The sequence below is a fragment of the Vigna umbellata genome, chromosome 1 (assembly GCF_029865625.1).
Source record: "Vigna umbellata cultivar VRB3 chromosome 1, Vumbellata_1.0, whole genome shotgun sequence".
NCBI classification, from domain to species: domain Eukaryota; kingdom Viridiplantae; phylum Streptophyta; class Magnoliopsida; order Fabales; family Fabaceae; genus Vigna; species Vigna umbellata.
The window spans coordinates 107,018,197-107,040,233 of NC_142165.1; the positions used below are offsets into that span (position 1 = coordinate 107,018,197).

Below are 22,037 nucleotides of genomic sequence, written 5' to 3' on the forward strand. Positions count from 1 at the left end.
TGATTCTTTTATGGGTGATGTATTGCACTGTAACAGGAAAAAAATGATGTTTTGGAAGATACTCGTTTGAATGAGTTAGCATGAGAATCGGTTCATAATAAATTTACAAGATATCATAACATATTTTTATATTCATTTGATATAGGTTACAAGAGTAAAATAATAAAAAAAAGTGTAAAGTTTTAAAAAAAATAAAAAATAAATAAAAGTAGTATCAATTAAATAAATGTAAAATATTTAGGCATGAATCTTCACTCTAAATTTATTAAAATAGTAGTTGTTGCTAAACATTGACTTTCATGGCCATTATTAGTTACTTTCCGAAGACCTTTTTGTTAGGATTAATGTACTTCTCCTCGTTCAGATTAAACTGAAAAAAGTAGGCGGACACAAATTATTATCCTTTTTTTATATTATCTAATAATATTATTTCAAAATACTTTTCCTTTTTTAAATAGAATTATCGCTTTCGTCTTCTTATCTTTTCTTAAGGGCAAACAAATTTTAAAATGGACTAATTCATTTTCAATTATACAGTATAAATATTTTAATCAGTCCTTTAGTAATTAACCAATTAATAAATTGGTAGTAATCACAATTATTCAAAATCACGACGTAATGACTGACAATTGTAACACTTATTTTTATATATTTTGAGAAAATAATAATTAAATAAAGAGTGAATATGTCTAAATTGTTTAATAAAAAATCTTAATTCAAAAGTAAGTTTATTTTTGTTTCTATAATGCAAACCTTCTCTTTTTATTAATTTGTTCATATGTGTAACTTTGATATTTCACCGATCAAGTTGATGAATAATAGAAAATTTATCTTAGTATAATTTGGTTATGATATGATGATTTACAAGTTTGCATCAATAAAATGATATGAAGTTTTTTGTATATTTTTTGAGTATAAACTTTGAAGCTATTCTTTCTTGTTAGAAGGTTTCTTTCTGGTAAAAAATGTTAAAATTAAAATCTTGGTGTTGAATAATTTGTGTGTTTGTGTGTGTATATATATTGTTGAATTGTAAAATTGAATGTATTGGTTTGGTATTGAAATACATAATTGAGAAAATTAGGTGAAATGGAGATAATAAATGTCACAATAGTGTGTGTAATCAGATGTTGGACATTGTTTGAAACAAGTTAGAGTGAATCAGATTGATGGGACCTTGCCCCCAGATTTTTAATATATATATATATATATATATATATATATATAAATATAATTTATTTATTTTAAATTTTAATATATTTTATATATATTTAATACTCACAAACCTTTTATACATTTATATAAAAATTTTATCATCTCAAAGTATTTGTTGACTCCACATATATATCATTTGAGTCTCAAGTGATAAAACTCATCATTCAAATTATAACCTGTACTTTAAACAAAATCTATAAATGTCTATAGTGACAATTTATTTCTTAAGGCATGAGTTTATAACTTGGATAAAATATATTTTTTTTATCTTTTATTACGAGAGATACTTGAGATTGAATATTGATATCCTTTTAAGATTTAAACATAAATTGTAAATTCAACTAAATCTGAAAAAGTAAATTATAGTTTTATTTATAGGAAAACATAGACTAAAATGATAATGATTAAAACTTATTAAAGTTTTTTGAGAACACTATACTGAATACTGAATTACAGTACTAGATTGTTATTCATCAGTAACAGATTCAAAGGTTATTTTTGAGAATGCGTTTAATTTGTTCTTTGGGTAAATAATGGCCTTGTGACAAACATAGAAAATAATTATATTTTATGTTTTGGGATAACTATTACTATATATTAGTATTATATTTAAAAAATCTGGGTAGTAGTATAAAAGAAATTTACTTAATTACAGTTACGTAATGATGTATATTATGCAGAATAAGTTGATTAAATTAATTTTTGGAAACGAGTATATAAGGAGGAGATAGGGAAGGTAGCATGTGGCATAGGCTTTATTAATTTTTGTTTTGTTTGGTTGAGCGCTGCGGTGTGGAGAAAGCGCGAAAGGGTGGTGGAGATGGACATAGACCAGTTGCCCAAGAACGCTGCTAACTACACTGCCTTAACGCCGTTGTGGTTTCTGGAAAGAGCAGCTACGGTGCATCCTACCAGAAACTCCCTCATCCATGGATCTCGTCGCTACACGTGGCAACAGACCTACCACCGTTGCCGTCGATTCGCCTCTGCTCTTTCCAACTACTCCATCGGACCAGGAAACACTGTACTCTCTCTCTCTTTCTCTTTCTCCTCTCCATCTTGGGTCTCAGATTTCTTTTCTCTCTCTCTCAAACATCTTTTGTCTGATTTCCTCTGTTGAATATGGAAATTCTAATAGTTAGTGTTCACGTGTGGACAACTTTTATTTTATTTCTGTTTAATTATGTCCTGTCCGGAATATAACTAAAAAAACATTTTTTTAAAATATCACTTTAATATGTTAAATTTTGTTATTAAGAAAAAACAGTAATTTTTTGTAAAATATATATATATTTGGAGACCAAAATAGAGTTCATCTTGTGAAAGAGTTTATCTTTGTTGAAACAATATATGTTAATATGATAATACCGGAAAAGAGGAGAATGCGAGAGTTAATATTGTAATATGTTGATTTATGATAATTATTTTGAAAGCTATATATTTCATATTTTTAATTAATTGAACGATACGAACACTAGACTGGAGAGAAAAGTCGTACTGTAACCTGACAATTGTAATTTTTTTAATTCTAACGTGCACTTTGCGATGGTTATTAAATTCCAATTTCTTTTAGGAACTAATCGTGCCTTCTGACTAAATTAATTGATAATTGTCAAAGTGAAAGACCAACTTCATTTATGTTTTTATAATATGGTGAATTACGTAAATTGTTGACCGGTGATGTCTATTTTAATATCATTCTTAGATTGTTTTTTCTAACAGAGGAGAAGTTTCAATACACCGATGGATGAATATTTTACTATGTACTAGCTAATTTTGATTTTTTATATAAATTCTTTGTTATCTGCTCGACAAATGTTTAAGAAGTTGAACAAAATACTTTTAAATTTCTCTACGGAAACATAACACAATTTGGTCAGCAAGTTAAAACTTCGAATATCTGTATTTATTACAGTTTGGATTTAGCTCGTGAAGTTAATTATAACAAGTAAAAACACGAACTACTCAATCATGATGATGTCGATGTAATTGTGTTGTTGTATGGTGTGTTCATGCTATTTTGGCCCAGTGCTATGTTCTGGTAATGTAATGTTGATGTTAATGGATTACATAATTTTCTGATACTGCTTTCAACAGGTAGCTGTTATTGCACCCAATATTCCAGCTCTTTATGAAGCTCATTTTGGGATTCCAATGGCAGGGGCTGTCTTGAATCCTGTTAATATTAGACTAAACGCATCGACAGTAGCCTTTCTTCTTGGTCATTGCTCAGCTGCAGCTGTAATAGTTGATCAAGAGTCCTTTTCTTTGGCAGAAGAAGCTTTGAAGATATGGTCTGAGAAAGCCAAAACCTTCAAGCCTCCACTTCTAGTAGTCATTGGTGATGAAAATTGCGACCCTAAGTCACTTAACTATGCTGTGGGCAAAGGAGCCATTGAATATGAGGATTTTCTTCAGGGTGGTGATCCTGAATATGCATGGAAACCCCCTGAGGATGAGTGGCAGAGTATTTCTTTGGGATACACATCTGGTACCACTGCTAGTCCGAAGGGTGTGGTATTACATCACCGTGGAGCCTATCTCATGTCTCTGAGTGGAGCTCTTATTTGGGGAATGACTGAAGGTGCTGTGTATCTTTGGACACTCCCCATGTTTCATTGCAATGGTTGGTGTTACACTTGGACACTTGCAGCTCTGTTTGGTACTAACATATGCCTTCGCCAGGTACACCTTTGGCAAAGTTCTGCATTTGTCTGAGTGATTGAAAGTTAAAACAAGTTGGTGTTAACTTCTTATGTCTACTGAATTGAGTGATGTTCTGTACGTGCCTTGTTGATATCTTGTAACTCTAGCTTCAAGTTTGATGCAATTGTTAATTTTTATTCAAGTTAAGCACATCATTGATGATAGAGCTAAACTATAGTGGCATGGTTCAAATATAAAGTTCATGTACTTTGACTAAGATTTCAAAATCATACTTCTAGACTTCTTCATTTCGCAGTATTAGTCTTTTCACAGTTTCTTGGTTTGGTAACTGTTAGAAGTTGGAAGTTAGAAAAAAGGGGGGTAATTGATGTGAATATGTCGACTTTATAAAGAAAAAGATTTCTTGATTGGTTGAGAATTGCCGTGGATATAGAATATAGATCAGGTTAGTAAGCGGCTTTTAGAATAAAAGTGGGTTGCTTTAAGCAAATGCTTTGGAGAAAGGTGATGCTTGATTGATTTCTTACTTGCTTACACTTGAAATGACAATGCCTGTTTGTATATTGTCATCCACATCCTATGTATAATTCTTGTTACTTAAAATAGTATTTAGAAAATTCTATTACATACTGGAATTTTGCAGCAGGTTTTAATCCTTCTACTTGATACAAAATTCAACAATTCAAAGCATAATTTGTAGTTGTTTGAATTTGAGTTTTGATAGTGTCTTCGTAAATATGTTTTCAAATTGAATTTTTGTTGTCTAGTAATTAAGTGAATTTGTTTACTTGCCCCATCTATGATGAAATGATATTTAGTAGTTATATGCTTGGTTTGTGATGATGCATTGGATATTTTTGTCATTGCAATAGTTTATTTGTTGTGATAAGAGTAGGTTCATCTCTTCTTTTAAGTTATATTGCTTGACATCTGGTTTCTGTAGCAGCTGTCATTACTTTATTTCCGGTGTTAATTGTACTATTGTTGCTTGCTTTTAGATACTCTAAAGAAAAATCCTTATTAAAGCAAGAAGGTATAACCTGATGTAATCTTCAGATTGTACCTTTCTTGGTTCTGCCATGGTAGTGCTTTTCTTTTGCCTTTTGACTCCGCTAAGGTGCCATTTCACAATCACTTTGCATCCAAGTACTAACTTTCACTTGATTTATTAATGGAATTTGGAGTAATATAAGAAAGATGTTATTCATAGTTATTTTCTTCTACGAAATTTGCTTGATGTTTATTTTTTGCTGGCAGTTTTTCTTTTTTATGTATCATTTACATTGTAGTAACATGGTATCTTCTTCTCCTACAGAGTAGATAGTTCTAGTTACTTCAAATATTATTTAGAAAATCCCATTACTTTAATCTTGCAGCAGATTCTAGTAGTAACAAGTGATTACATGCTAATTTGAAGTTAGTATAGATTAATAAAACCAACACAAATAGCAAAGAGCTTGGTTAAAGCAAGAGCTCGGTTTTTAGTTTTATGAGAGAAATAATAAGCAGCAAGTAGTTTTGCCCACTGAAGTGAGTGTGGCTTTTGGACAATTTGACCAGAATATGTGCAGATACTCTACTGTCACGTTAACAAGTACTATTGCATACTTTGTTGAATATTTGTTTACGAGATAGTTGATTGTTATAGACTAAGTCTTACAGATATCCATCCTGAATTCATTTTTTGTCATATGTTTACTCAGGTAACAGCGAAGGCAGTCTACGAAGCCATTGCCAAGTATAAAGTGACTCATTTTTGTGCAGCACCAGTGGTTCTTAACACAATAATCAATGCCCCACCTGAGGAAACCATACTTCCTCTCCCGCATGTTGTGCATGTGAATACAGCTGGGGCTGCTCCTCCTCCTTCTGTTCTTTTTGGAATGTCTGAACGAGGATTTCGTGTCACACACACTTATGGTCTCTCTGAAACCTATGGCCCCTCCGTCTATTGTGCCTGGAAACCAGAATGGCAATCACTTCCTCCTGAACGCCAAGCCCAGCTCAATGCAAGACAAGGGGTTAGGTACATTGGCTTGGAAAACTTGGAAGTGGTGAACACAAAAACCATGCAACCTGTTCCTGCTGATGGCAAAACTGTAGGTGAGATTGTTATGAGGGGCAATTCTGTGATGAAAGGGTACTTAAAGAACCCTAAAGCTAATGAGGAGACCTTCGCAAATGGATGGTTTCATTCTGGGGATCTTGCTGTGAAACATCCAGATGGGTATATAGAAATTAAAGACAGATCAAAGGACATCATCATCTCTGGTGCTGAAAATATCAGCAGTGTGGAGGTAGAGAACTCTCTTTATTCGCATCCTGCAATACTGGAAGCAGCAGTGGTTGCAAGGGCAGATGAGAAATGGGGTGAGTCTCCTTGTGCTTTTGTCACATTAAAGCCAGGAGTGGATGATAGTAACGAACAACGTATAGCTGAGGATATATTAAGGTTCTGCAAGGCAAAGATGCCTGCTTATTGGGTTCCAAAATCCTTTGTGTTTGGACCCTTACCTAAAACGGCTACTGGGAAGATACAGAAGCACTTACTAAGGGCAAAGGCAAAAGAGATGGGACCTGTTAAGATGAGCAAGTTATAAATGATCATGACGAAAAAAGGTGCCAGTTATTTCAATTTGTGATTAGGATTCTGCTTGCTTGTTAGTCCAAGTTGTTATCTATAATGATATATATATATATATATATATATATATATATATATATATATATATATATATATATATATATATATATATATATATCAGAAAGCTTTTATCTATGTTTCAAAAGTGGTTAATGAGACAGTGTCACTAGTGCATTTTGAAGTCAATAAATCCATTTTTGCTTCAATTATAGCTTACAACATGTTTTTTTTTTCTTTTTCATTATGTGATGCAATTTGAGGTCAGGGATAATGTTCAGATAAGTCTTCCACAAACTCCAAGAATGAAGTTCCTGAAAATTGGACTGAGAAGTAGTTCAGTATCTTGGCGATCATTTATTATTGGGTTTATGACATTTTATACTCAGACACTAGTTGAAACTAGGTATACAGAAAACACAAATTATGCAACTGCATAAATTAAGGTTGGACACACCGATGACAATCAGATTTAGACAGTGATAAATCTAACAATGGTTACAATTAAGGTTGGACTTCCTTTATTCCTATGCTTTTTGGTTCTGTCCAAAGATAAATAAGACTAAACAATACGTTAATATTGGTGAGCCTAGAAAACTTCATGGTTTTATTTGAGGCTACGTGTCTCTTGATTCATACAATCTTTATCTCTTTAAAGAAGAGTCGGACAAAATTTCTTTCGACTTTTCGCGTGGATTTCAATAATGTGTCAGAAGAGAAATGGGGTTTTCAAGACCACCATTTCAACAATATTGCTATATTTACTTTCTTATCTACCATGAATTCTGCTATTTTATTTTTTAATTTATGAAAAAGGATACTGCTGTTTGATTTTATAGATTCTAATTTTGTCTTTTTCTTTTAATTAATTGATACAAGTGATTGAAATTTTTAGTTCACCGAGTGTTTGGTGTCTGTTATTATATTATTTTAGTTAATTTATTATTGTTATTTTAGATTTAGTTTATATATTTTTTATCATAAATAAAAATTATATATATATATATATATATATATATATATATATATTTAATATAAGAAAGATTAATTTCATACACAGTTTTCATTATATTTAATATATTATCTATAGTTTGGTTTTTTTTAGAAAATAAATAAATAAATTTTTATTGTCTTTGTCACTATACTTCTTGCGACATATCTACAGCTGTTGGCGTCATTATTGTCTATAATTTTGATCGTCTCAGTTAGATTATTATCGTGTCGTCAAAGACATCTTCACATAGCTTTTACGCGCTTTCAGTGCTTTTTGAAATTGTGGATTGTTTCATTTTTTGTCGTGCATGGTGGCACGACTTGCAATGATTTAGAACATAGAAGTCACTTTTTTTCCTCTTTCAAATTCATGGTGAATAGTTGCATGTTTCATCTCCTCTCAGACAGCATCCAGATTACTCTTTTTTCTTTTTAAGGTTTTTTTTAGTTTATTAATGACTTTTTTCGCGACTGTCTCTTCTAATTTCCCATTTGTCACCATGGTGTTTGACTTGTCCATATATACAAAATGGTTGTTAATTTATTTATGTGGCTTTTCAAATGACTTATTTGTTCCTTGGATGTCAATAATGCATTCTTTAACATATTCTTTAAGGATGATTTGTAAGAAGAGATTGACATGTAACAACCTTTCACATTTGTTGTTTTCGCACATTATTAACAATTTGGTATCATTCAAGTGTGAAAGCATATATTTTTATTAGCTTTTATGAATTGTATTAATAACAAGCTTGTATATATTCTTAATTAATTTTTTATTATTATTTTTATTTCTATTTTAAATTTAATCTATATTTCTTCTATTATAGATAGAAGATCTATGTGTATATTCAATACAAAAGAGAATAATTTCATACTTAATTTGAATCATTCTTCTTTCCCATATTTAGAATATATTGATCTTAGTATATTAATATTTTTTAATATTTAAAAGAAATTATTAATATATTTTGAAGACTCAGGAAAAACAGCACAAAATAATTAATAAAAAAAAATACAAATTCCATAATTTTAAACCTTGTTCTTATTAGAGTATATTTTTAGTCTTACAAGTGTTGAGTTTCGGGTACAAATCTTAATCAGGGTGACATGAAAGATTGGAGTTTTTGTTTTAAATTATTCTGTTTTCCTTAAAATAAAATATGAAAATTATTTATATATTAAACATGAGAAACTTATTATACCTTATTATAGATCAAATTCTTAATTGAATAAAAATAAAAAATAAATCTTAACACTATCAATACATATATTATTTATTCAATTGCACAACCTTATTTCCTACTTATTTTACGTATGTTTGGTTACATCTTATTTTCTAATTAAAATATAGTCTTGAACATATGACAATCAAACAAATATTATACTCTAAGTGCATACATTATTTTCTCTACTCATTCTTTTTTGTTGTAAATTAATTTTAATACACATTTGATACATTCATGAATTTGACATGATGTTTTTTTACATTAAGTGTGGAAATTAATTTAAAAACACATCCGACACATTCATGAATTTGAAATGATCTTTTTGTATATAAAGTGTAGTTGTTTTCTATACATTGCATCCATCTATTAACTTTTGCCCATCTTTACGGGAAAAAAAATATCAATTCAAAAACATGTTATTCAAGATTTAAATTTGAATTTTGATTTTTTCTTAGTTTTTAAAATATTACTTTGAGATATAGTTTTACAATATTAAATTTAGTTAATTAATATAGTTGATGAAAAATATTATCAATTAAAATAAAATCATTTTATTATTATTAATTAATAATATTGGGACCAAATTAGATTATGATTAGTTTTGAAATATTATAATTAATAAAATATTGAAATATTTTATTATTAATATATATATATATATATATATATATATATATATTATTAATAAGCTTTGAAAATTTAATCTATTAATAATTATTATTACTTATTAAAATTTATTTAAATATAATTATTAAATTTAAATGTTCAATAATTTAAAATATCAATAATATTTTAATATAAAATAATACTGAATATTTTTTCAAAATTATTTTTTATTAATAATTATTTTTTTTATGAAAAATCATGGGTAATATAGTTACTGATGGTTGGTGATAATAAACTTGAATGGTGTTATTATGATTTTTTTTTATTTTGATTTTTAATTTGTTGGTTTGCTCTGGTTTAGTCTCTTATTATTTTTGGGTTTAGTTTAGTTTTTTAATTTAAAAAAAAGTTTAATTTAGTCTTTATTAAGTTAAGTTCACTTATATTGAATTAATGATTTTAATATTTCATCGGAGTTTTTAAAAGAATTTATGATAATTATATTTTAATATTAGATATATGAGTTTGCTAGTTGGTACAAATTTTTCTCATTTTTTTTCATCATTTCTCTTTAATCTCTCTTACTCCAACCTTTTTTCTGTTTTTGTTTTTATTTTGATTTATATGAGAAAGGGTTGAGAAGAATGAAGAAAGTGAATAAGGATTTGATTTTTTTTTTAATTTTAAAAATAAAAATTATTAAAATATCTTATAATGTAAATAGGGATAATGGTTGGTGGTACTTGCAAATAATAACCATCGCTAACCTCACACTTTGGGACTGAAGCATCTGATGGAATAGGAAAATGTAAACCTGCATGCATGAAACACAACTTAAATCACCATCAAATTTGAATCAGTCTCAAGAAATAGATTAAGTAAAAGTGTGGCTTCTCACTAAAAAAACATAGTCAAAAGTAGTTATAACTGGAGAGGGAAGGGAAAGAATAAAGGTATTTGTTTGAGTTTTTTTCTCAGTAAAACACAGAAGCCACAATATAATAGAATGTAATAGATCATCCTGATAATTTATTATTTTTTAAAATTAAATAATTTTAAAATTAAAAAAAAATCAATAAGTGAAAAAACTGATTTTTTTAAATTGAAAAACTAATTTGAATAAAAAATAATTAAATAACCAATTAAAAAACTAAATCACTAATTAAACTTTTTTTTGTAAACTAATATATATGTTATTTGTTAGTAAAACTTGGAAGAAGATGACAAGAGAAGTCATGGATTTAAATTTCTACTAACATTTAAAATATATAAAATTGGTCTAAAATATTTAGAAAAGAAGATGAAAGAGATTGTTAATTCAACTCCATAAACAAAAACTGACACCGTAATATAATGATGAATTATTTAGCATTAGGTTTAGATTTTGTCATTTTTTTTCTTATTCTCACCTTACAAAATGTGAATAGTATTTATTAAAAAAACATTCTCTAAAAGAATACAAATTTCATCATTCTAAACATTGACTATATTTTTAATCTTAAAAGTATTATCTGGGCGTCAGATATCTGGATGGCACGTGTGTTAAAATATGGAACTAGAATGAAAATATTTATTAATCCCTTTCTGTTCAGTTTTTAATTCATTTTTTATATTTCAGATAATTCGTTTGAAATTAAATATAATATGATTTAAGAAACACTCTAAAATATCTTAGATTAATAGAAATATTGATAAAATAGATGGGATAATACTCTTCTGAATTCTTTTATGAAATGAGTTTGGTCTAATTACTTTCCAATCTACTAAAAACACAATTTAAATTTATTTAAGGAGACTTTCTACACTGGGACAGTGCCAGAAACTATAATTTCCAGATATAAAATAATCATTAATCTAATTATCGCTTTGAAAGTTTTTCTCATATAAATCAATATATATAATTTCATGAACATAAAAATTAATTAATATTTTTTCAAAATGTTTATAATATGAAGAATTTTATATCCTTCGATGATTTGAAAAGTTTGACGTTTGCTAATTTTCTAGAATGAGAGTGTGTTGTATTGTATGTTTTCATATCAGTACTGGTGCCTTCAAAATGATAAGGTTATGCTAATAAATTATATTCTGAGAGAGGTAATAGCTTCATAATGTTAATTACTCGTAAATTATTCTGTATATTTTAAAATAGTTAATAAAAGTTATTATTTACTAACGTAAACACACACTATCTTGCTATTCTATTTTAATAAATTAAAATTTAATATTTATATTAATTTTAATATGTGTATAGTGTGCTATGATCGTTTTTTTACGTATCAACGTATTTTCTTCATTTATTTTTTAATTGGTTGTTATTTTTCACTACGATTTTTTTGTTTTAATTGGAGTTTTGTTTTTGAGATTTTCTTTATTTTATAGAAAAACATTTAACAGAAAATTAATTAGTAGAGTCAATTATAAAATATAATTAAAAATAAATTATGAAAATTATTTATATATATATATTATACTTAGAAACTTATTATACCTTGTTATAGATAACATTCTTAATTGAATAAAAATAAAAAATAAATCTTAACAATATGAATACATATATTATTGACTCAATTCCATACTTATTTCCAAGTATATGTTTGGCTACATCTTCTTTCCTAATTAAAGTATATTTTTAAGAAATGACAAACAAACAAATATTATCTCTTCCCAATCATACTTTTAAAAGAATAAATTTAGATGATCAATATACTGTTAATATACACATTATAGATAAAATGTACTAAGTATTTTTAATTACTAATAATAAAAATTAAAGGAATTATTGTTGACACATATCTTATCTAATACTAGTGAAAAAAATCAATACGAAGACACAAATTAACTACAACCATCCAGTTGGTATAGTAAAATAAAAGTGTGATGGTAATATTATAATTAAAGTGAACTACATAAACGATGATTCTCATTTTAATAGTTGTTATATTTTAGAAATGGAAAAATGAAGATGATTCTAGGTGTAACCACAATAGAACATTGAAAAAATACAATGATTTTGTGTATAACCGTCAAAAAAAACTTTACTGCAATTATATAATGACGATTTAGTAATTTAACCGTTGTTAAACTCTTCATCAGGGTTCAAAAGGTTTAAATTTTCACTTTCTTTCACTACACATGAACAATTCTTATTTTTCACTTTCCGCCGTCGACGCACAATCTTCTTCTTTGACAAACGGTTCTTCACGTTCAATGTCATTTTTTATACATCTTTAGTTTTTGTTTTTTGTCGGACCACCAACATTGTCGTTCTTTGTTTTTGCCAAGGTGACCCACGTTTTTTGTCAGCCTCATACTGTCACCCACCACCATTGTCGTCCTCCCACCTTGGATGTATGAGTATTTTGGATATACGAGATCAAGTCTTCTCTTCAATGGATGACCTTCCATTGATCATCTTCGAGTCCAATTCTTGTTCATCAATGTTAGTCGTGATAAACGATTTAAATAGGTCAAACATAAACTTGAATCATATATTGACATGGGCAATAAATATAACGCAGTTAGATTAAGAGGACTATATTTATTCAGTTTTAAAGTTTGAGGTCCTCTATCAAAGTTTGGAACATAAATGAAATTTAATTTCCTATCAAATTTTAGAAACTAAAAATATATTTAATTAATATAAAAAATTGTAGAAATAATTAAATGTATGATCCATATTTGATTCAATAAAATTGAGAATACACCATTTGAATAATATTGAGAAGAACATAAATGAATATTGCGCTAAATAAAGATGCAATGTAAGTGAGCTTTATCAATATAAAACAAATCAAATATTTCATAAAGGTGAAGTATGTAGGGAAAAAAATAAAAAGAAAGATTACAAAATTAAATACTAAGAAACAATATATATATATATATATATATATATATATATATATATATATATATATATATATATATATATATATATATATATATATAATTTTTTTAGGTTATCTAATAAACTATAAAATATTTTAATAATTTAAACATGTAAATAATAAGTATTGGAAGAGGCACAGGGATGAAAAGCGTATCTACATAAACAAATTAAAACAATACTTATACGAACAAACACTAATGCAGAAAAAGTATACAACTACGGTTATTTTGGCTTGTTGACTATAATTGGCAAACCATTTATAGTATATAATGGCACAGAGAACTCTAGGCTAACCATAGCTTATAGTCTGACTATAGGCTTATAAAACCATAGTGCATTCCCATTTTATGATTTAAAAAGTAAAAAAACTATGTAAATATAGGTTACGTTTGGTAGTGTGTCATGATCATCTTATCATTTTGTAAAGGTCACATTCAAGCGACTAATACCTCAAGCAATTAAACACTTCAATAAAATGATTAGGTAGACAACTCCAAATCCAAAATCACATTTATGATCACAAGTATACTATTTATTTAACCATGCTATAAGCATATGACAAAGAAGACCATTTATAGGAAATTCAAAGCAGAGAAAACATGAAGTTCACTATTCATATGATGGTATTATCTTCATCTCTCTGAGTTTCTCCACCCAAAATCTGATACTCTTAAAGGTATCAACATGACCGAAAAATCCATATTCTCTACTCTTGTTCATGCTAGATACATGTTGAAACTTAAAACTTAGCACCGGTTCGAGGGCGTCATAGCAGCTTATTTCCTCCAATACGGTATTCTGAAGCTCGAATTTTTCCACAATCTCCTTCCAAACGCTACCCTTATCACGCATCAGCTCTACCAAATCAAACCTTTGCGTTTCGTCAAACGCCACAAACTCCACACCGAAAACTTCACACAGCAACTTCCACAAGCTCTTCCACGTGAAAACGTCGCCGTTTGTGCAATTGAATGCCTCGTTTTTAGCTTCTGGGGAAACCGCAGCCCACACGTGCTGCTGCGCCAACACTCTGGCATCGGTCATGTCACAGAAATGCTCCCACGTGTACTTCGTTCCCGGGTACCGAAACGCCAATCCCACGTGGCGACAAATAGCAGCGTAGGTTGCTAGCGTGAGCAGCGCGTTGTGTGCACTCCTGGACGACGCGCCTATTATAATAGAGGAGCGGTGCACTGAGTACGTCAACGACGGCGTGTAGGATGCAACAAGATCTTCTAGCGCGTAGTAGAAGTTGGGGTAAGGGAGCCGCGCCATGTTTTCGCGAAAGGGCGAGTCGTGGGAGATGAGTTGGGTGGAATGGACCGGATCGAAAATTGGGCCCATGTAGTGTTTGGTGCCTGTTTGGACCGTCACATGGGCAAGCTTTGAAGAGGCGCAAGATTTGAGGGCGGTGAGAACGTTGAAGAGCATGGTTTTGTTGATTCTTATGTTGACTTCTTCATCTGCACGAATCTGAAAGGTAATCCAGAACAGGTGCGTGACTTCACTCGCAACGGGTGAAAGCTTGGCGCGTGTGTCGGAAGAGTCGACAGCGTCAAAGGTGATGAAGTGGTCGACGGTGGAAGGAGGGAACCAACTGGGCGGGGGCCTGCGAGCGGCGCCATAAACTTTCCATGGGCCTCCGGGACAGTTGGGCTGCTTGAGGGCTTGGGCTAGACTCAGCCCAGCCATCCCTGTGACACCAGTTACTAGTGCCACAAAAGTTTGGGATTCCATCACAGCTGTTCTCCACACCAGGAACAAATACTTCTGTGTGTTGTGTTGGAACACTTATCGGTTGAATTTAAAGAACCAGATTGGGTTGCAACATGAATAATGTTTTCTCACTTTTTTTTTTTGGAATGGTGTTCCTAAATTTATCCAAAAGTAACAAGTTAGATAAAACCAAATTGGCGGCATTATAATGATTAAAATATGATTAAATTGTGAAAGATTTTGACAGAAATAATGAAATAATCTGGAAAATGTTTTTTTAACCATTTTTTTTTATAATTTTTTAAAATTTCTTTTATAACTGTGAAAGTTCGTGACATATAATTTATCGTAAAGAAATTGTTAAGGAAAGTTATTAATATAATAGTTAAGATAATTTTGTGTAGGTAACGGTGTCATTGTGCTGAAAGTTGGATAGATGTTTGTTGATAAAGGAAAATGATGTTCTGGAAATGTACCTATTACACTGCTTACAATCCAGTTTTTTAAAAGTATTTTGAATATTAAAAATTAAAGTTTAGTTTTTATATTTGTAAATAAAAACACACAAAAGATAAAATAATTGATGTAAAAATTTATAAATATAACAATTGAAATTATAACAAAAATTTAATTTTTTAAACATCAAACAAACATAATCATAAAATTAACTAAAACAGGAAATTTAAAAAAAAAAACTACATGACACATACAGTGTCTAATAACATAACATATGCCAGTCTTTCGTGTCCACCTATTTTATTCAATATTTAATGAATTTAATAACACATAATTATCTAATAAACTTCTATTAAAAATAACTCCAGATTAAAAAACATATTTATAACTCCAATTGAATTATTTTATTCATACCAGATTTTATCCATTTTTCATCAAACTTTAGTGAATTAAGATTTACACAAGTTTTAAAACTCCCAAAGACAAGCTATAAACATTAAGTGTACTCCTACGTTAAACCGATTTAGAATTTTACCTATCAAAATTTTACTTATTAAAACTCTCTGTTTAACTAATTTTACAGCTTTTTAAATATGTATATATATGATATTAGATTAAACATGTCACAAACTATGTTTTTTTTAAGTAAATAACTACACAAGTTTATTATAACTCAAAAACAAACTACAAATATTCGGTTTATCTTTAAAACAACTCCTATAGAATTTGACTTGTCAATAATAAACTATAACTCTATCATTTCATCACATTACAATTCATCCGCAAAAACCAACTCATTATGACATTATAGTCCCCTCAATTCAAGCAATCTATAACCAATGTATTCAACAAACACAATCACTGCATATCCTTTCAACATCAGACAACACACATTCAATAGAATCTACATAAACAATTTCACATACTAAATTTATAAATTTCAAATCAAACCAAACATATAACACAATATATTAAATCATTAGCAATATAAAAAATGACCCAAATGTTCCACAAAAGCTATGACAACTCCATCATCTTAAGAAACTCTATAAGCACTTATAACTCAAAAAAAAATATAATGATAGGATATAATGTTAGAATCATTGACCAACAAAGACTCTAATAGAAGACTAGACAATGCATGAAAAACATTATAGCTCGCAATAAAAGGAAACAAGACAGACAAAAGAAAACGAATAAAAACTAACTTACTCTTTTAGAGAAACTGATCAGGTAGACTTGAATATCACGTCACTGTGATAACTCGAGTTGTCTCTAATATTTAAATAGATGAACGCAAGATTATAGAAAGAAGTCAGAGAATTATAGAAAAATGATTTATAAAGAGATTGTGTGTTTTAAAATAATGAAATTTATGTATAATAAAACTATTTATATTAAAACCATTTAATATTAAAATAATTGAGTCTCGCCAATTTTAAACTATTGTCACCTCTAAAATATCATTTTATGTCAAATTAAATTTAGACTTAATTGTTTACTTGGTTTGTATGTTAAGTGATTTTTTTTAGTACAGAATTTTAATTTTAAAAGTAAATATATTGGGTTCTAAAATTATATGAATGAAATTCTTTTGGTTAAATTCACATAAATGAATTAACCACTGACTGACATGGCTATAAAATGTGATTTTTTTTTTCTCTCACCTGTTCTTTTTGCAACATACAACTCTTTTTCTTTCTATTTTAATAATTTTCATGTAAAACATCATTTTTTTCCTTTTCTCTTTCTCTCACCCTAGGTATTCTTTTTCTCTTTCTTTTGTCGACGGAGAAAGTTCTGGTGGCCGCTGTATTGACCAACGAGGGTTGCGGTGATGACCATCGTCGTCGGAGACGCCTCTAGCGAGGCATAAATTGGCACAGCGGTTGGTTCATTAGAGGCAAAGTTTGCGCGAGAGAAGGAAGGACGAGTGGGTGTTGGACGTCGATGTTAGGGCCTTCAGTGTTGGTCGGCGTCGTCATCGGTGATTGGGGGCGGCGGCTCTGGGTGGCAGCAGTCCTTATTAGCGTTGTGGAAGTTGAAGAAACCCTAGGTATCTAAGCTGATTTTGGATGATTGCTGATTTCGTTTTTCCACTGGGTGTTTTATTTTTATTTATTGAGCTTAGATTGGCCGTTAGAGCTTTTTTCTTGCTTTTATTTTTATTAATAATATTATTATATTATTATTATAATAATTATTCTTAATATTATATTATTATTATTATTCTTAATATTATTATTATTATATTACAGTAAAATGTCTATTCACTTTCTCCTGTTCACCTTTTGCTCACCTTTTGCTGAGAAAAAAAGATGCCTATTTACTTTCTGCTTTTAATTAATATTGAGAGAAATAAAAAAGAGAAAAAAAAAATAGTCGGAATAGCATAGTAAAGAAAAAAAGTGCAGCCAGGTCACTCCCAAATTAACGTAGTTTTGAAAACTTTGGAATTTAATGTAGGCTTAATATTTCTTTTCATCCCTCTTCAGGGGTAATGTTCAAGTTCGTCCTACCTTTTTTAAAAAGTTCAATGTGGTGGTCCCAACTTGTGAAAAAAATGTATAATTAAATCCTTTTTAGTTAGGACGTTAAATATTTAACGATCCAGCGTGAAATGAGTTGTGCAACGTGACTATTTTGGGCGGAGCATATCTACTAATTCTTTGATTCCAGTTAGTAAGGTAAGAGTTGAACTAAGAAATAGATTCTAGAAGCTAAAAAAGGGTATCCTGAGCAATTTCAATAATAGGGTTCATTGATATTCCTGGTATAGTAGATGCTATCACACATACAATCATACTTAATTCGATGGAATTGTTTGATCTTAAAGAGGACCTTCTATAATTTCGCACGTGAGGAGTTATTTCTTGGTTTCGTCCAGTCATTAATAACTTGATTATTTTTAGATAATAGTAGATAGAAACAACGCTTGTAAGGAGTCCTATTGAAACTAAGAAATATAAGCCTGCCTGCCATCCACACTAGAATAAATGAAGTTTTCCGTTTAGGTTCATAAGGTGGCTGCATAAGGGATAAACATGTGATTTTCATTAAAGTTGACGTGACAGTGATTAAAAAATTCTGAGTTAGAGTTTGGGTTGCAGAAATCGCGACTTGGGGTTAAGCATGGTGTAATCTAAATTGTCTGAAAACAGATTGATTGTTCCCCAAATTGTCCGATTTCAAAAAATGGTGTAATCTAACAATATGATCTGCAATTCCCCATGAAAAGGACTAAGGAAAGTTATTCAATATTCTCTAACATAATTTCAGTAGTTTTTCATTATTTTGGAAGGAGATGCTGAGGGTTAGTGTTTTATCCTAGTTTTAGAATTTAGCTTTAATGCTTTGTGTGTGAGAGAGAAGTTTTATGAAAACTGATTGTTATATCCTAACTTGATCATATTCATGCTCTCTTTATGTATGCATTTATACCCAGTAAATTGTTTGTCATACATTCTCTAATACAGGTAGAATTGGTCATTCTGCCCCGGTCAGTTGTTACTGAGAGCCCACCAGATCAACAAAATCAGCCTCCTCCTCCTCCGCCCCCTCCAAAAAATCAAGAATCAGCTGAAGAACAAAATGAAGAGGAAGATCAAGAGGTTGAGTCAAACCATTCTTCAAGTTAATTAACTTTTTCAAAGACATCCTTTTTGAAAGTAATAGATTTTGGTCTATTTACTGGAGAATATTTAACGGCGTGATGAAAAAGATTTAATTGTACACTTTTTTCACAAGTTGAGACCACATTGAATTTTTTAAAAAAAGATAGGATGAACTTGAACATTGCCCCTTAAAGGAGACCAAAAGAGATATTAAGCCTTTAATGTATACACTTTTAAAACCGGATACTAAACTGAAAAAATCACTTAACATGACTAAATAAACTACTAAGCCTTAGATTTATGTCTATATTAAAATAATTTGTATATTCCATAGGTTCTTTTATTACTTTGTATAAAAGAAATGTGATTCAAATTTTGATTAACAAAGAAGAACAAATAAATTTTATTTGAAGATAAGATTCTATTTTTAGTATTTTAATTATGGCGAAAAATATACATAAAACGTTGATAACAAAGTTTGAATTTAAAATGCTAAATCGCAAAAAAACAGTAAAGATATGGTAATAAAGTTTGAATTTGAAATTCAAAATTAAAAAAAATGTAGAGAAATGACATCTTTCTAATACACCATTTTAATATTTTTAAACAACTTTAATATGTCTCTAATCTATTGGAAGAGTTGGTTTTTAAGAAATGAACAAAGCCTGGAAGATGAAGAATTCAAATTTTTTAATTGAAATATGTGAATAATAACAAATAACAATAATAATAAAATTAAAATATGATATAAAACAATAAAAATAATAATTGAACAGTGACATAAGTAATAAACTAAAAATAAACTAAATAATAAAATATTGAAAATAATTTAAAAAATAATTTCCACAACAATAACAACAGTGATTATTAAAAAATTTAAATTATAAATTCTTTAAACCTTTGAAGATATAAAAATAACTAACAATTTAAATTTTAATCTTTTTCTAAAATTAATATTCATATTGCCAAATTTAAAATTTGAAATATATAATAACAAAGTTTAAATTTGAAGTTCAAAATCTCTAAAAAGAAAAAATAAAAAAATGGTAACAAAGTTCTGTTTCGAATTAAAAATCCAAAAAAAAATGAAGCCTTTTTAATTGACCATTTTAAATTTCGAAACAACTTTCACATGTTTTTAACCTATTAGAATAATTTGTATTTAAGATAAAAACAAAATTTATATGATGAAAAATTCAAAAGATTTAATGAAAATATGTGAATAATGACAAATAATAATAACAAAAATTAAAATATGATATAAAACAGTAAATAAATAATTGAATAATGACATTATTAATAAACTAAAAAAAAAAACTAAAAAAAAAATCTTGAAAATAGTACTTCACCATTTAAAATTGTAATACACTTATGTTAAATTAAAACAATAATTTAAAAATTAAATTCAACAGCAATATTGTTAAAAGGTAAAAATTATAAATTTATTAAACTTTTAAAAATCTAAAAATAACTAATGATTTCAGTATCAACATTTTTCTAAAATTAATGTTCTTATTGCCAAATTTCAAAATTTAAATATATAGTAAAAAAAGTTTGAATTTGAAATTCTAAATCCAAAAAAAAAAACTAGAATAAATATGGTAACAAATTTTGAATTTAAAACTTAAAATAAAAAAATTACAAAAAATGAAACATTTTTAATGGACCCATTTAATGTCTCTAAAAAAACTATCATATATTTTTAACCTATAAGAAGAGTTTTTATTTAAACTGGAAAAAAATCTGAAAGATAAAGAATAAAAAACATTAATGAAAATCTGTAAATAATGAAAAAAAAACTTAAAGTATGATATAAAACAATAAATAAATAATTAAATAATAACATCATTAGTGAACTAAAAATAAATTAAATAATAAATATTATAAATAATATAAACACTCAAAACTGTAATACATTTATATTAAATTTAATTAACATAAACATGAATATATTATTAAAAAGTGAAAATTATAAAAAAATTTAAACTCTTAAAGATATATAATGATATAATAATAAATGATAATATGTAATAATAATGCAGTAACATAATATTATTAATATAATAATGATAAAATTTAAAATATTATATAAAAAAATGAATGATTAAATATTGACATCATTAATAAAGTAAAAATAAAATAAATAATAAATTACTGAAAATAATACATCATTTAAAATTACATAACACTTATGTCAAATTTATATTAAACGTGAACAGTATTAAGTTAAGGTTTTCATCTTGAATCTTATTTATCATTATTATTTAAAATATAATATCTATTTTTAGTTTCTTTATTTACTTTTCTAATTATTATGAAAATTAAATTAAATGGTCTTAAAAATAATTTCATGCATGCGTCAAAATACTTTTCAGGGTGTTGCTCCCTCCACCCCCACACATCTCTTTCTCCACCTCCCCTTTACTATTTTGCCCCTTCCTCCACCTTTCCTTTACTATTTTGCCCTTCATTAAAATTTTATTTTTAAAATTATTGTTTTTTAATTTTATTCATTTATAACATATTTCACTGATAACCTGATAACCTACGTAGTTCCTCCTTGTATGAGTAAAATATTTTTCTGCAAAGCTTGGTAATCGTGAAAAGAATTATCAAGCAATATTCCTCTTGTTCTCGATGCACTACGTGGTGCAGTGCGTTTGTGGTGTAGTGTCCTTGTCGTAGTTCCTCTCCAGGTACGTAGTCATAATCCTTCCAATAATCCTAAACTTTAAACCCTTCTCATACTTCCAATAATCCTTTTAATATCCAAGCCTATAATCCTTGCATGAACCGTAAAACGTATTAAAATAAAAACGAAACTTAAAAGGAACACAGCTCTGGACGGATGACATCCTTCTACGGATGTCAACATCCGTTTAAGGCGAAACGGATGTCGACATCCGTTTTGCCTTAAACGGATGTTGACATCCGTTGAAGGATGTCATTGTTTCTTCCAAAACCACCGTTCATTCTCACTTACTCTTCCTCACACTCAATATTAGTCTCCC

General features: G+C 28.5%; 1 protein-coding gene and 1 pseudogene across 3 annotated transcripts; one reads left to right on the forward strand and one right to left on the reverse strand.

The window, feature by feature from the left end:
* The first annotated feature begins 1,946 nt into the window (after window positions 1-1,946).
* Window positions 1,947-7,031, forward strand: AAE7 (acyl-activating enzyme 7). 3 transcript variants are annotated; one of them, XM_088105446.1, is made up of 4 exons: window positions 1,947-2,239; window positions 3,313-3,900; window positions 5,586-6,501; window positions 6,787-7,031. In XM_088105446.1, the coding sequence occupies exons 1-3, from the start codon at window positions 2,036-2,038 to the stop codon at window positions 6,480-6,482; spliced, it is 1,689 nt and encodes a 562-aa protein (XP_087961572.1). In that variant the 5' UTR covers window positions 1,947-2,035; the 3' UTR covers window positions 6,483-6,501; window positions 6,787-7,031. The 3 variants fall into 3 exon arrangements, with proteins under 3 accessions (XP_087961572.1, XP_087961571.1, XP_047150378.2); XM_088105445.1 differs by having other exon boundaries at window positions 6,792-7,031; XM_047294422.2 differs by lacking the exon at window positions 6,787-7,031 and having other exon boundaries at window positions 5,586-6,767.
* A 6,663-nt stretch (window positions 7,032-13,694) lies between these two features.
* On the reverse strand, window positions 13,695-15,095 carry LOC124839937 (3-oxo-Delta(4,5)-steroid 5-beta-reductase pseudogene; annotated as a pseudogene).
* Between the last annotated feature and the right edge of the window lie 6,942 nt (window positions 15,096-22,037).